Source organism: Bos javanicus, chromosome 25 (assembly GCF_032452875.1).
Source record: "Bos javanicus breed banteng chromosome 25, ARS-OSU_banteng_1.0, whole genome shotgun sequence".
NCBI classification, from domain to species: Eukaryota; Metazoa; Chordata; class Mammalia; order Artiodactyla; family Bovidae; genus Bos; species Bos javanicus.
This window is the reverse complement of record NC_083892.1, coordinates 40267662-40283852: the sequence shown is the minus strand read 5'-3', so window position 1 is coordinate 40283852 and position 16191 is coordinate 40267662. Positions and strand designations below refer to the sequence as shown.

The window sequence follows — 16191 nt, the reverse complement described above, 5'->3', positions numbered from 1 at the left end:
ATGTCAATGCTTCTGCTGCAACTTCCAGCATACTGGCTTGGCTATCCAATTTCCAAGCAAGTTTCCATAAAGGTTCCTCTGAACTGCAAAATCAATCACAGCAAAAGAGGCTCGGGGCACTTTTTTGAGCGTCCTGACGTCAAGAAGTTGCCCGAGCCACTGAAGAACAGGGAAGCCTGGCGTGCTGCCTTCCAAGGGGGTGCAGAGAGTCAGACACGACTGAGCCACCGGACAGCAAGATGGGCACGCGCTGCCATTTGCAAGGAAGGTCATGGATGGGCATGTGTTCCTGGACGAAAGGAAGAGGTTAAGTGTGGACTGGACTCGCTGGCAGGCAGAGCGAGGGTGGTTTGCTTCAGGACACACTGGTATGAGGAAAGGGAAACAAGCGTTTATTGACTGGGAATTATCTCACTCCTTCCCAACAACCCTGTGAAATGGGACTTGTTCCTTACTCTTTACAGGGACATGGTCAGCAGTTTGCCCAGATCTCACAATTGGCAAGAGTGGAGCTGAGACCTCCAAACCCTCATCTGTTCCACAGGTTCCCTCCCACCCCCTCCACATCTCTGAGCAAAGCAGAGGTGCTTAGAAACAAAGCCACTTCACCTCTTTTATCTTGTTTCCCCCGCTGCACTAGGGGCACACCTCTCACACGGTGTGTGGCAGGGTGAGTGTGATGCTCTGGCACAGGGCTGGCCTGCTGGGGTGGTCAACATCCGGTAGGCACGGCTCATTTTCCTCTCTAGACTCTTACATAACCCTGCAAGTTAGCAGAGGCCCAGGGCTGCTGCATAAGGTAAGAATAATAGGGGTTCCCTGGTGGCTCAGTGGTAAAGAATCTGTCTGCCAGTGCAGGAGATGCAGGAGACTCACGTTCGATCCCGGAAAGGGAAATGGCAGCCCACTCCAATATTCTTGCCTGGAAAATCCCAGACAGGGGAGCCTGGTGGGCTACAGTCCATGGGTGGGGCGTGTGTGTGGCAGGGTATGTGTGCAGAGTCAGACAGTACCTAGCCACTGAGTATACACAGGGCTGCTGCAAGGGAAACTGATATAGCCCCCCTCCCCAGCCCGCCGCTCAGTGCCCTTCGGACACCCTTGGTCCCCAGGGCTCTGCTGTGGTATTGGAGTCAGCGCACACCCGTGTTTCCAGAGGGCGTTAGAGAACACGCTGGCTTTGGGTTGCATCTCACTTTTCAGCCCTCCTCGCCCGAAGTAGAAGTGGGCAGAGGGCAGGGCCTGGGATCCCATCCCGTTCAGAATCCACCTCCTCAACTGGCTGCTGTCCTCGGTCCTCAGTTTCCCCACCTTTCCTTCTCAGGGTCATTGTTCAGACTTAGCAGAGGCTGGGGAGCGCACAGTGGGTGCTCTGAAAGCCGGAGCTAACCCCCGCTCAGAAACCTCGGCTTCGTGACCTGCTGTCCACTCTCCCGCCTGAGTTGTCCTCGCCTGGAGCAACAAATGCAGCAACAAGGAACCTGCACCCAGAGCTTCCTGGGGACACAGCCCCGAGCGGGGCGCAGGCCCTGTCCGGCTGCCATCACCACCTACGCGATCGCACTCAGTCATCACAGGCCCGGGCCTCAGACTGCGTGTCACTTTCCAGGCCCTCCTCCCACAAAAATTCTAGCCTCCCAGCCTCCAGGGCGCTTAGTTCACCCCATAAACTCGACTAATGCTTACCACATGCGGCGGAGCTCCGCCGACCGCGCCCACCTCGCTTTGGCTCAGAATCAGCAGGAGACCCTCCCTCTAGAGGACCCTCCCCTGGGGGACCCTTGCTTTAGGAGACCATCTTCACGCAGGGACCCTCCCCCTAGAGGACCCTCCCCCTGGGAGATCCTTCTAGTGAACCCTCCCCCTAGTCGACCCTCCCCCTGGAAGATCCTTCTAGTGAACCCTCCCCCTAGCGGACCCTCCCCCTGGGAGATCCTTCTCCTAGTGAACCCTCCGTCTGGGAGGCCCTCCCCCTAGGAGACCCACCCCCTGGGAGACCATCCCCCTAGCAGATGCTTCCCTTAGGAGGCCCGCCCACCCCACGCTGGGAAGCAGCTCAAGCTGAGCTCCCCGCCGGCCGCTCATGACCTTGGACGCGCTTCCAAAGCCAGTGTCCACTCCTTTCAACAGGCGGCGGGTCTGCACCCACAGGTGCCTCTAGTTGCTGGGATCTGAAAACCCGATCCGGCGTGTTTCTCGTTTGCAATCCCGGCAACTTGGCGCCTAATCACCCTAAAGCCGAGCGGGCGGGAGGGGGCGGCTCCCAGGGGGCAGCGGGGAAGGCGGGCCGGGGCGCTGCGAGAGGGGCGCCCACCAGCCGTCCGCCCGCCAGCCAGCCCGTCCGGCGGCCGCACGGGAGAGCCCACCTGCGCGCGGGCGCGCTGGGGCTGGGCGAGGCCGGACCGCCCCCGCGGGAGCCGCCCGGGTCGCGCGTGCAGAGCCGGCGCCGGCCTGCAGTGCCCACCGCGCGTCCCTAGGGGGCGCAGCCGGCGCGGGAAGCCGCCCGAGTGGAGCCCTGGGGCCCGGCGCGAAATTCCAGGCGGGCGGGCGCGGCGAGTTTGAAAGCAGGCGAGGGCGTGGGGGCGGGACGCGGGGGGCCGCGAGCCGCCTCCCCTCGGCCAATCAGCGGCGGCGGCGGGCGCGGGCGGGCGGCGCGTGCGGCCGGGCTGTGAATGGGGCGCGGCGGCGGCGGCGGCGGCGGGCGAGCGAGCGGCGGCGCGCGGGCGGGCGCACTTTCTCCTCAGCGCCGGGCGGGGGCGGCGGCGTCTCCTCAGCGCCCGCCGGACCCTTGTAGAGACGCGGCGCGGCCCGGGCGCTCCGGCCGCGGAGCCGGCGTGACAGGCGTCTCCTCGCGGACAACTTCTCCCCCGCCGCGCCCCTCAGCGCCCGGCGCCCCTCAGCACTTGGACGCCCGGCTCGGAGGCCCCCGCCCGCCGTCCCGCACTCGGGGCCCGAGGCCGGGGCCGGGGGCGGCGGCGGCTCCTCGGCATGGCCCGGGGCGCCGGGCTGGCGGCCGGCGGCGGCGGCGCGGCGGGCCCGGGGCGGCCGCGGGGGTCCCGGCCCGGCCCCGAGCGGCGGCCCCGAGGAGCCCGCGCGGCGCCCGGGAGCCCCGGCGGGGACGCGGGGGAGAGCGGCGGGCGGCCGGCGACAAAGTTGAGCGCGGGCCGGCGGCGCGGGTGGTGGGCGCTCGCGGCGCTGCAGCTGCACTTGCTCCGGGCGCTGGCTCAAGGTAAGCGCGGCGCGGACGCGGGCCGGGAGCGGGGAGGCGCCCCGAGGGCCGCTCGCCCGAGCCTCCAAGTTGGGAGCCCTTCGCCCCTCAGCGCGCCGGGCGGCGCCGGCCTGTCAGGGTCCGAGGCGCCGGCCACCTGGAGCCTCTGCGCCGCCCCAGGCCCCGCCGCCCCTCAGGTCCGGAGCCCGGCGGCTGGCGGAGCAGAACTTCGGGTGCCCGCGGCCTCGCCCTCGGCCCCGCGCCGCCCCCACCCGCCCCTGTGCCCCCGGAGACCGCGCTGGTCTGAGGAGGTGCTGCCCCTCTGCCGGCGCCAAGTGACCGCTGGAACGGGGAGGTGGCGTCTCTCCCGAGCCTGGCCCCCGAAACCTGGGTTCTTTCCAAGACCCGGAACGTCCCCCCCGGCCCCCCGAGCATCCCTGCTCGCTGAAGTTTGCAGGTCTGGGGAGGATGAAGGTGGACGCGGGAGGCGGAGAGGTGGAAGTACCTGGCTGCACGCGCCCTCTCGGTGCGGGCTTTCACGGGGCCGCGGGCGGCTCCAGGGGCTTGGCTTCGGTGGTCCTCGGCGTCGCGGGAGGCAGGTGGACGGCAGATGCGAGCACTGAACTTAAATTACCCGTGTTCGGTGTCCAGAGAAGGTGATGTGTGTGTAGCGACGGATGATGGTTTAAATGGAATCGCATCTCAAAGGTCTGATCTCAAAACTATCATCCGATCGTGGAACAGCAGATAACTCATCCTTCTCCTGTGAATGTTAACCTGATTGATCCGCACTGAGGTCCTCCCCCTCCCTCTCCCCAAGGCTTTCCTAAGTGCCCGCTCTCGTGTTTTGCTACATGGAAACAAATTGCCATATTTCTGGTTAATTTAACTCTCCTCCATTACTTGGAAAATTTTCGTTTCGCTTGTTTGTGCTTTTTTGCTTAATGACTGACTTTGGTAGAAAAGCATTTATTAAGTCGTTTTGTAAAATGGGATCTGGAGATTGCCAGAGAAGCCAGGTTCAAATGAGGAAATCTAAATCAGTTAGGGATGACCTTTAAGATAGAAAGGGTGTTTATTAAGTGTCCTTTTCTGTCCCCCCCCCCCCAAAACAGTGACTTGCACTTTACAGTAAGCTCTGAATCTTAATCCATGTAAAGATTTGTGTACAAGTTCAGAGTGGAAAAATCTGGCTTTGTTTTGAAATATATATATATTTTTAAGTTTTTATCAGTTTGAAGGCTGTCAGTGTGTTGCTTTTTACAACTGCAATGTTAGTGAAATTAACTTAAAACAAGTACTAAGACAAACTTTGTTAGAGTGGAGTATTTTATTCCTCATTGCCAGTAAAAAAAAAGGGGGGGGAGGGGGTTACCTATTTCACATTTTACATTTACATGGTTTATAAAGTGTACAGATCTTTCAGTGTAAAATTTCAAATAGGTTGTCACAAATTTTAAATTCATTGACAGGTTTCTGTTCTCTGTGCTCTGTGAAATGTGTAATATATCCATCATTTTTTATATCATATTGAAAATTCATATTACAGGGGAGATGTCACCATTTGACAAAAGCTCATGTATCTTGAAAATGAAAATTCTGGGGCTGCTATAGATTTCTGATGGAATGATGAGTTGGCCATATGCATGGGGAATGTATTCTCTTGAATCTTATCAGATAAGATGTAACATTCTAAATGGAACACTTACCACTAGGTTAGAACCAGCCAGAAGTGCTATATTACTATGTAGCTAGGTGAAGCAATTCCTAATTTCTCTTTAACTGTTTCCTTCTAATGGCCTTTCATGTGGCTAGGCTTGGCCATGATACCTTGGGAGAAAACAAGGGCCATAGGGACTAGTAAAAGTTACATAGTTTCACAACCCAAGTTTTAAGCAGATTGCGTAATCGGGTAATTGACCGTGAAGTGAAACACCAAGTTCAGGTCTTCTAAATGTAACTGTTTAATAGTCCTGGAGTTTCTTTCTACACAGTAATGATAATTGAATTACATAGTCCGCTCACTGGTGGGTGTTTGGGACTTTTCTTCATTGCTAAAGAGCCAAGTCTTTTTAGTTGTTCAAGGCAGGTGGCAGTGCATGCTTTCCGTATGTTGTCCACTAGGGAGCCACACTTGAGTGTTGAAGAAGGATGCTTTCTGGGGCGGAGGATGGCGGGGTCATGTGTGTCATTTGTGTGAAGTCTGTGGTGTCTTAGCTTTCCTGATGGACCATTACAGGCTTACTGATTCTGATAATGCTCAGTACAGCCTTGTGTTAAGGTTGTGTTTATCAAGAGGAGAAGTGTAGGGATGCACTTCTCAGTTACTGCTTGGGGTGGTTCACAGTTCTTAGTTTCTCCTTTGGAGTTATTTCCAGCCCCCTGGACTCATGGCTCTCCAGCTGTGGTGTGTATCAGAATTACTTGGGGAATTGAGTGAACCTAGAGAGGGCCAGCTCTTTTTGTTCTTCAGTGAGTCACACTGAAGTGGTGAACTTGCTTCCACATGTCCCTGATGATACCCAACCAGAGTCTGAGAACCACTATCTTGGCTTGCTTAGTTTTTCCGCATCCCATCACCTATTGATTCCCCGTGTTTGCATGTCCAAATCACCTGCGAGCTCTAAACAATACAGAGGGCTGATTCTTATTCCCAGAACTTGTTATAATTGACTTTTGGTTTGACGTGAGCATCAGGAGATATAAAAACTCAAGTGGTTCCAGTGTGCAGTAAAGTTTGAGAATCACTGTTTTAATTTTTTTTTTTTAATCTACGATCGCTTGATTTTTCCTTTAACCTTGTTTCTGGCTGGTCTTGTGGTTCTGTAGACTGTGCACCCCCTTGCTGGACCACCCACAACTCCAGTGAGCTTTCTACACTTTTAGCTGATTTTCACTTGTTCCATGTTTATGATCTCAAACTTTGAAATGTCTTCCAGACTTAATTAGCTTTTGAGTCACTCATTCTATTTATTCCTACCGACATTGTCAAGTTCCTGCTTTGTGCTAGTCTGGGGTTTGCATCAGAGTCACCAGTGCAATTTAAAAATACTCATCTCTCTGGGCTCTACCTCCAACCAGCAGGTCTTTGGAGGGAGAATGTGCGGGTTTAAAAACTCCGCAGGTGATTTCTTGTGTCTTTGTGTTATGGTTTTATCCTTGTAGGCTAGTCTCACAATCATACCCAGTTCTCTGTCATCCTTACCCTGACTTGCTGTGACCTAGCCTCCTACGTGGATCCCTTTTCTTGGGCAAATCTCAGCCTTGAGTAAGGTCTACTCTGCCTCTGGCTTGCTGAAGAAATCTCAAAACAGAGCTGAATTGGTTCAATACAAACCTACCTTCGTTTTGGGCCCTCCTTGCTTCCCGTCCTCCCAGAGTGGTTTGTTTCCCCTGTTCCTCTTACTCGCACACCCACTTCTCACATCTTTGTAATTTGAGTCTCAGGTGGAGCTTGAGTTCCAGGCTGCTAGCTTCGCCGGAGAGTCTTCATGGTGCCGCATTTAGTAGCGTTCAGTGCGTCTTATCAGCCCGTGGCGTGGTTAACCGATGGCAACCGGCCTGTAAATCTAACAATAAGCGACTGTCACCCTCTGTGCAGTCTTACATGTGGCCACCTGTACCTCACCTTCCTGAGCCCTTGTTATGTGCCAGGCACGATGTGCTTTACAGGTAGGCTCATTTACTCTTCACAACAACCCCAGAGAGTCATGTAGCATTTTGTACTCATTTTGCTTATGAGGAGACTGAGGTGCTGAGCTATTAACTAATTTGCTTAGGGTCTCAGGGCTAGGGGTAGAACCAGATTGGAAGGCAGACTGCCTGATCCACGGTTTCTGTGCATAACCAGTGGACTGGGGTGTCTCCCACGCAGCCTGTGGCTTCATGGGGGAGGGCAGGAGCGGGGAGCAGTCTGATGAATACCAGAGGGAAGATGGCGGCCGATGCTTTCCAAACACTACTGAGTTACATGACCTCAAGGTTCAGGTTACCTTATTTACTGTTCCCACGGAACAATAAAAACTGCATTAAACAGTCTGGTAAATAGAGAAGAATATGCATAGCCCTCTCAGTCTGTTGGCAGATTTGAACCCCCCCAAAATTGACTACTAGGAGCATACTAACCATTTCTTTGAAGGACACTTGGAAAATGCTCACTCAAGTACATGTATTTAAGTTCCTCAAATGGGAATAGAGAGGTGGGGTTTGTAAGGTACTGATCTTTTGTTAGCAGGCATTTTATCTAACCCCGGTTCAGTTCAGCTACATATTGAGATTATATCTAACCAGAAAGTTTCTTGTGTCACCAAATATTGGAGTAAATCAAAGTCACTCTGGAAAGCTAACTGGTGATGAAGTGGAATCAAACAGCATATTGTAGTTTAGTCCTACCTGTGTATGTGCTCAGTCACAATCGACTGCTTGAGACCCCATGGACTGTAGCCTGCCAGGTTCCTCTGCCCATGGGATTCTCCAGGCAAGAATACTGGAGTGATTGCCTTCTTCAGGGGATCTTCCCAACCCAAGGATCAAGCCTGCATCTCCTGCACTGGCAGGAGGATTCTTTACCACCGGGGCCACCTGGGAAGCCCTCTAAATTCTACCTACTGCTGCTGCTAAGTCACTTCAGTTGTGTCTGACCCTGTGCGACCCCAGAGACGGCAGCCCACCAGGCTCCCCCATCCCTGGGATTCTCCAGGCAAGAACACTGGAGTGGGTTGCCATTTCCTTCTCTGATGCTTAAAGTGAGAAGTGAAAGTGAAGTTGCTCAGTCGTGTCCGACTGTTAGCAACCCCATGGACTGCGGCCTACCAGGCTCCTCCATCCATGGGATTTTCCAGGCAAGAGTACTGGAGTGGGGTGCCATTGCCTTCTCCGAAATTCTGCCTACTAGTTGCCTTCGTATTCTGTCCATCCTGAGTCCTCGTGTTGTTTCGCTGGGGGAACTTGGTGGGGGAAGGAGTGCCTTCTTCCAGGTGTCCCTGAGGTCAGAGACCAGTAATGTGTGCTGAGTACGTCTAGAGACTGAGACAGAGTGAAACTCAGAAACTGAATCGTGGCTAGGTCATGACTTAAATTCCTGTAAGAAGTAAGGAAAGCAGTAGTTTTGAAAGTAGACTCTTTAAGTCCAAATCCATGAAAGCTGAGTAAGGTGGGGATGGGGAATGAAAATGAGGTTGAAAGGTATAGTACAAAGAGGAGTTAAAATACAATTATCTAAAAAAAAAAAAAGTAAAAAAGTAAAGCTCTTGACGTAAGTTTATGATCTGGCTAAGACTTGGGGTAAGCAGTCACTGTTTTTTACCTAATGTGACTGGGCATTTTAATACATATACAGTTCCTTTCATTCTAATTAGTAATTTGACTTCCTCATTTCCATAAGGTATTTTCTTAAAATTTACCCTCAGTTCATAAATCTTTTAATAAAACAGAACTTTTATTTTTTTACTTTAAAATATTAATTTTTAAAATTAATTATTTTAATTAAATTTAAATGTATTTTAAATTAATTAAATAAAATATTTAAAATAAAAAATTTATTTAAAAAATAAAATAATAATCTCTAATATAAACATTTGTGCCTTATTTTGCCACATGGAACTGCAGCGATGGCCTCTCATGTCATTCTTTTGTAGCAGTGCATAGAAATTAGTCTTGTGTTTTTTTAATGATTCCCTGAAATAGAAAAGTGTCTCATAGTTTGATAAATACCACCCACCAGTTATTGATCCCATACCTGAGACCTGCTCTGGAGAAACACATTGTTACTAACCCATATCCAAGTACAGACAGGGTTAGAGATGTCAGGAGCAGTGCTTCAGGAAGCGCTTGTTTGCTCCTTTGCTCTTCTGGCCTTGACGTGCTCTGACCCCCTGACAGGCCGCTCTGAAGACACACTCCTTGCCTTGATCTGGCTGCAGGCTCCCTGTCCCCAGGGTCTCCTGTGAGTACTGTGGGAATGAGAACATTTTATAAAACTTTCCTAGAAAAAAGGATATGGTGAATGCAAAAGGCATTGGGATAAGGATTAGTAGACCTGGTTTTAATTTAATTCTCTAACTAACTTGTTATATTAGCAGGTTTGTTAGCATCTGAGTTGATTTTTTTCTCTCCTGTAAAAGTTGGAGGTTAAACTACATCTTCAGAATTGTTCTGCCGTGAGTTTTTGATTTGTATTTTGTCACATCTTTTCTGCCCTTTACCAAGCTTCTGTGTCTTCTATCTGGGGATTCTATAACTCCTTATGTCTTAGCTCTTAGAACCTAATTCTCTTCATTTTGCTTTTGCTGTGGTGTTTACAATGTCGAAGATAACTAAGATGCAATATAATATTTCTCCTTAGGTGCTGCCATCTTACACATGATATATTTACTCTAGCCTGAAAGTGGTTCATACTCAAAATTTTAGGTTCTCTAAAATGAATTAGTGCTGCAATTTATCAATGAAGACCTGAAGTTTGGAGGAATAAATTTCTTTAAAATGTGAGATGCTTATTTATTTAAACGGCTGGAAGAAAAAAAGGGCAAGACTAATTGAAACCTAGGAGGTCATTAATGCAGTGAGAAAGTTTAAAAGAGATGAGATAGTGATATGAGAATGTTCACGTTTACTGGACAGTGACCATCAGTTATTGACGAGATGGTAGATGCTGTCTGTTCCTGGGCGCTACCTGGTGCTGCGTTGGCTGTCTTCATTAGGGACTTTCAGTAACTCAGATGGTTCTCAAAATTCACAGTGATTATTTTTCACTTTAACAGGCTTAGCTGGCATGCTGTTGGTATACAGACAATGTCTAGTGAAGATAACAGCTATCAATTAAATCTAGTTTCTTAATAATGAATGTCAGTCAGATAAATCTTCTAATGTATTGATATTTGGAGATTAGCTTGTTGAACATGGGCCAAGTCTGTAGTTTCTGCAGTGTTTTGGGGATGTGTGTGTGTGTGTGTGTCTGTCTGTAATTTTGGGGATGTGGGCTTGTGAGAATGGGCTAGAGTCCTGGGCCCATATTATCACCCAGATAAATTTAGCCTTTGATGTAGAGTTTTGTTGCCTTTTCTCTCTTCTAGAACTCTCTTCTGTATTCTAGACATGATTCTTTATTGTGAGAGGCTTGGAAGCTCTCAAATATGTAAGCTTGATTTTTATGAAGATGAATGATCTTTCCAAGAGAAAGAATATAGGAAGGTAACTAAAGAATGACGGTGGCAATTGGAAGAGGAATATGGCTACTCAGAGTGCTGTTAGTTACCTTTATTAAGAATTATACCAACCCAAGCAGGCTAGTTGAGAAAGTTAGATTTTGGGTGAGGGGAGAGAGCATAGCTTATATCACATGGGTATAACCTGTTCATATGTTAAATCCACAGGTATCTATGGGTTTTTCTCTGTAGTGTGAGCCTTAGTTTTGTGTATATTTGTGGTTGAAGGTCAGTTCTATCTCACCTTCCCTCTAGGTGTTAAATGTGATGCAAAAAGAATAGGAGGTTTTGATTTTGTGGACCAAGCCTGCTGTACAATGAGCGTCAGTGTTGATTTAATACATGAACCACCAGATGGCAACAGGAAAAGTATTTATATAGGATGTAATCTCTAGTTTGTGTAGCTATTTTTTTCCCCTCCCTTCCATGGTACACTGCTTTTCAGCACTTCATGCAATATATAAAATTCTCGGCTGTGAGCAAGGTGAATTCATAATACCTTACAATGCAAATCACAACCAGGAAATAAAGTAGTGGTAAAGTATTACTTGGGGAAAAAAAGACATTTTATTTACATGAGTGCATGTATAAACTGTTCCCAGAGGGAGTGGGTTTCCAAGGATGCAACTTTATGATTTATATTATTGTACAGTTATGCTTTTTCTAATTTTTTATTCAGTGTTTAGTTCTACAGCAATCTATGATGATTTGCAGAACATAAAAGAAAACATGGCTCTTAGCCTCCAGCATTTTATGTAACACCTTTAAAAGGAGGAGATACATGAGTTAACAAACATTGTGTGTATTTATGTATTTTCTGGCCAAAGGTATTTTCACTTTATGTGGAATTTGTTTTATTTTTCTGTGTAGGTGTGTCCCCCTTTTCTAAGTGTGTCTTCTTGGCTTTTCTAAGGTTGTTTTTTTTTTTTTTTTTTCCCCTTAGCTAAGACTTTCTTGGTTGCAAACTAGAAAGTCAGTATGAATGACTTAATAGAAAAATGATTTTACTGAAGGCATCTTGAGGTATCGATGTTACAAGACAAATACTTTGAAACTTGGCAAATTTAGGATTCAGCTCCATCTCTGGGATCAGTTCAGTTCAGTTGCTCAGTCGTGTCCAACTCTTTGTGACCCTATGGACTGCAGCACACGAGGCTTCCCTGTCCATCACCACCTCCAGGAGCCTACTCAAACTCATTGGTGATGCCATCCAACCACCTCATCCTCTGTCCCCTTCTCCTCCCACCTTCAATCTTTCCCAGCATCAAGGTCTTTTCAAATGAGTCAATTCTTCGCATCAGGTGGCCAAAGTATTGGAGTCTCAGCTTCAGCATCAGTCCTTCCAATGAATATTCAGGACTGATTTTCTTTAGGATTGACTGGTTGGATCTCTTTGCAGTCCAAGGGGCTCTCAAGAGTTTTCCCCAACACCACAGTTCAAAAGCATCAATTCTTCCTCACTCAGCTTTCTTTACAGTCCAACTCTCACATCCACACATGACTACTGGAAAAACCATAGCTTTGTATGGACCTTTGTTGGTCAAGTAAAGTCTCTGATTTTTAATATTCTGTCTAGGTTGGTCATAGCTTTTCTTCCAAGGAGCAAGCGTCTTTTAATTTCATGGCCGCACTCACCATCTACAGTGATTTTAGAGCCCCCAAAATAGTCTCTCACTGTTTCCATTGTTTCCCCATCTATTTGCCATTAAGTGATGGGACCAGATGTCATGATCTTAGTTTTCTGAGTGTTGAGCTTTAAGCCAACTTTTTCACTCTCCTGTTTCACTTTCATCAAGAGGCTCTTTAGTTCTTCGCTTTCTGCCATAAGGATGGTATTATCTGCGTATCTGAGGTTATTGATCTTTCTCCTGGCAATCTTGATTCCAGCTTGTGTTTCATCCAGCCTGGCATTTTGCATGATGTACTCTGCATATAAGTTAAATAAGCAGGGTGAAATATACAGCCTTGATGTACTGCTTTCTTGATTTGGACTAGTCTGTTGTTCCATGTCCAGTTCTAACTCTTGCTTCTTGACCTGCATACAGATTCCTCAGGAGGCAGATCAGGTGGTCTGGTATTCTTATCTCTAAGAATTTTCCACAGTTCATTGTGATCCACACAGTCAAAGGCTTTGGCGTAGTCAATAAAGCAAAGATAGATGTTTTTCTCTTGCTTTTTCAATGATCCAACAGATGTTGGCAATTTGATCTCTGGTTCCTCTGCCTTTTCTAAAACCAGCTTGAACATCTGGAAGTTCACTGGAGCCAAAAATTCAAAACCTCTCAGGTGCTGTCCTCTTTGTCATCATCTCTATTTGCTTCTATTCGTGTGCTGGGGTCCTTCTTGATGCTCACTGAAATTGCCTTTCTCTTTGTGACTAAAATGGGCTGTATTCTTATTGCCTCAGACTCTGAAATAAAGATTGACTTAAAGCTTTGGTTGTGAAATAGTCAGATTTGTATTTTAAAAGCATTATCTTGAGAAGAAAAAAACACTTTGATTGCAAAATTGAGAATGGGTTGGGAGAAACCAGAATGCCTGTAGACAAGTTAGACTGTGTCACCTGTTGACGTGAGAGAAAGTCACAGCTTGGGCCAGGGTGGTAGAGTTGGAGATGAGAGAGGAAGATGGATGGGTTGAGAGAGAAATAGGGGACAAAAGATGGACAGGATTTGGCAATAGGTTGGATACAGAGGCTGAGTGAGAATGTCAGGTGGTAGTGTCCGACTTTCCGACTTGCACGACTGGTTGATTAGGGGAGTCAGTCACTGAGGTTAGACACCTTAGTTTGGGCAGGGTAATCATGATTTTCAGTGTATTAATGTGAGGTACCTTTGAGGCAACCAGACAGACTTGTCAAGAAGATGTTTGGATGTTGATTTTGCAGTTAGAGGGTAGCTCTGGGCTTTTGATATAAATACTTATGGAGATAATGTAGCCTGTTTAAGAAGATAGATTTGGCATAAAATAAAATTGACCCATAAAAGCTAGCTGTGCTTCCTTGGGTTGGCTACTTAATCTTCTTTAAGCATTATTTCTCATCCCTGAAGTATAATTGTACAATGTACCTTCTTAGTTGTACCTACTTCATATAGCTATTGTGAGAATCAGTTGAAATCATGACAGATAAGAAAGGTATTTAGCCAAGTACATAGTATGTCTCCAGTGCATGTTAGGTGGTGGTGTGGTTGTTTACACTTTTGTGAACAGGAATCATGCCTCATTCATTTTGTCTTTTCCCATAGTTCTGAAGTGTTAGTCCCTCAGTCATGTCAGACTCTTTGTGACTCCATGGACTGTAGCCTGCCAGGCTCCTCGGTCTATGGGGATTTTCCAGGCAAGAATACAGGAGTGGGTTGCCATTTCCTTCTTCAGGGGACTCTTCCTGACCCAGTGATCGAACCTGGGTCTCCTGTATTGAGAGAGCCTTCAGGGAAGTAACAAGCCATTAGGACAGAACGGGGCTGGTGAACAGTTGTCATGACTAGAATGTAGTCATATCAGAGTGGCAACGACTTACTGGTTAAACTGAAGGAGGAAGGGAGGGATTGATGAGAGTGAGCTTAATATGAGGACTGAGAAACGGTCATTGGATTTGTTGATAAAGTGGGAAATGTTGATTCTTTTTAGTATAATTTCGCTAGAGTTGTAGGAACATAAAGCAGATTGAAGTTGATTACAGAGTGCATGGGCAGTGAGAGAATGGAGTCAACAGGTGTTTTTCTCATACTGTTAAAACTCTCAAGTAAAGAACTGCAAAGGCATTTGAAGTGTATAGTGACAATGCCTTGGGAATATTTATCTTTTCCAATTTAAAAACTGTTCTCAAGGCTGAAAAAAATTGTGGGCTGTTGTCAACTGGCAAAACTGTAAGTAATCATCACAATTCTCTGAAGTGATCAATTCACAGTTTCCTATTTTGTGACCCTTGGAGGCTTCTAGCAATATTGCTACTGGAGCTGATGTAGAAGACTTCCACTCCCACTCTGCTGTAAACACGTTGAAACTGTGGACAAAAGAGAACAAGGACAAGTAGAAGTATTCTTGAGCCTGGTGAACCAGGAATCCCAAAGGTCAGAAGTGGAAAGAGAATTCAAAGCCAGGGTATACTTGGGAGCTCAAGGCCTGTGGTGGTTTTAGTTCTGGGTATAGGACCCAAGGGTCTCATGAAGGAGCAGGAGACATGGTCTTAGGTCTGCTTAAGGAAGGAAGGCAGAGTTGGGGTCTTCCAGTAGAAAATCTTGAGGGGTGTCCCATCTGTGAAAAGAAGACTAGAAAAGTCTTGCCCACTAGACTGAGGGAGTACAAAGAAACGTGCTGTCCTCCTGGGGTTGTGTGTAACTAGGAATAAAAAAAGCAAGTCCATACCTCACATTGGGGGTAGGTTGAAATTTAACATTTCTTACAGTGTAACTAACCCTCAAGCTAAGAAATTAGCACAAAATCTGGTCCAGAACTGTGGGAGCCCTCAGAAATAAGTGTGAAACTGTCCTGCAGAGCAGAGGAACAACCCGGGACTCAACAGAGGAAACCACTCATGCTAAGGATGAACTTGAAATAAAACATGCCAGTCACACAAGGAAATGAATCATCATGAAGGAGCTTTGGCAGGTGCTGTAAACAGGAGAAAGGTGCTCCTGGGACATGGGACAGAAATCACTTGGTTAAAATTATTAGCGATAATAAGGCTGCAATGAAAGAACATCACAGATTGGGAAGAGAACACACAGATTTGGAAAGGAACCAAGTAGAACTTCTGGAAACCTCAAGTAACCTCAGTGCATAGGTTAAACAGCTTGAGTGGATATAAATAAAGAGAAAACTATTCATCTTTGAGGGGTTCTGAAGAAATTGCTTGGGAGAGAGAGACAGTGGAAAATGCATGGTTAAGACTTATGCAATTTAGTACAAGAAAGTTCACCGTTACCTTCTGTGAGCTTCCTGAAAGAGAAAATAGAGTGGGAGAGAGACTCTTCAAAGATATAATGGTAGACATTTTTCCATAATAAATGCAAGGCTTACTTCTTAGGTTCAAGAAGCACAGTGAACCCCAAGCAAGATACAAAGAGTTCCATACCGAGACATATTGTACCTGAAACACGAGAAACAAGGTAGAAGCAGCCAAGGAAAGTCACTGTCTAGACTAGAAAGTGTTTTGCTGGTGCAGACGGTGATAGACTATTATCTGCAAAGTGCGTTTGGAGAGAGAGACATCAACCTGGCATTCTGTATCCATATAAAGTAATACTCAAGGGTGAAAATGAAACATGAGTTTTGTAGATGGAGACCAAGTTGATCACTTTTGCTGAAGGAACTACTAGAAGATGTATTTCAGGAAGAGAGAAATTGAAAACTGAAAGGAGGAGTGAAATACAAATAGTGAAGTGCTGACAGAGGGGTCAGAACCTGGCGGATCAGCTGAAACAAGAGTCCTGGTAGGGCTATGAGTAGGCAGGTCAGTTAGAGTCCGGAATTCAGCTTAGCACTTGGAAGCACAAAGATGAAGGATTCAGGTAAGAAAGACACTGTGACAGCAGTGATGAATTCCTTGTCTACATGATTAGGAATGTAGACCAATGTCAAGACCTCCATGTTTAGCCAACACATTCCATAATGACCTCCTTAACATTCTGAATTGGGGTCTTAGCTGTGGAAAAATAGGATTTGAATCTTAGCTATTAGATATTCAATGCACAGGGTAAACTACGTTTAACATTTGGAGGAAAGCATACATATGGAAGGAGGACCATGGTTAAGATACAAAGAAGCTCAATGGATGAG

The 16191-nt window shown here is 47.2% G+C and overlaps 1 protein-coding gene across 4 annotated transcripts in view; it reads left to right on the top strand.

Annotated features, from left to right (window-relative positions):
* Positions 1–2785: 2785 nt before the first annotated feature.
* The window catches only part of LOC133238799 (protein sidekick-1), a 733626-nt gene continuing 720220 nt past the window's right edge, over positions 2786–16191 (top strand). For all 4 annotated transcript variants that reach the window (XM_061402289.1, XM_061402290.1, XM_061402292.1 and 1 more), the window contains exon 1: positions 2786–3229. In XM_061402289.1, coding sequence (XP_061258273.1) covers positions 2989–3229 — 241 coding nt within the window. In that variant the 5' untranslated portion in view covers positions 2786–2988. The remainder of the gene's footprint in view (positions 3230–16191) is intronic.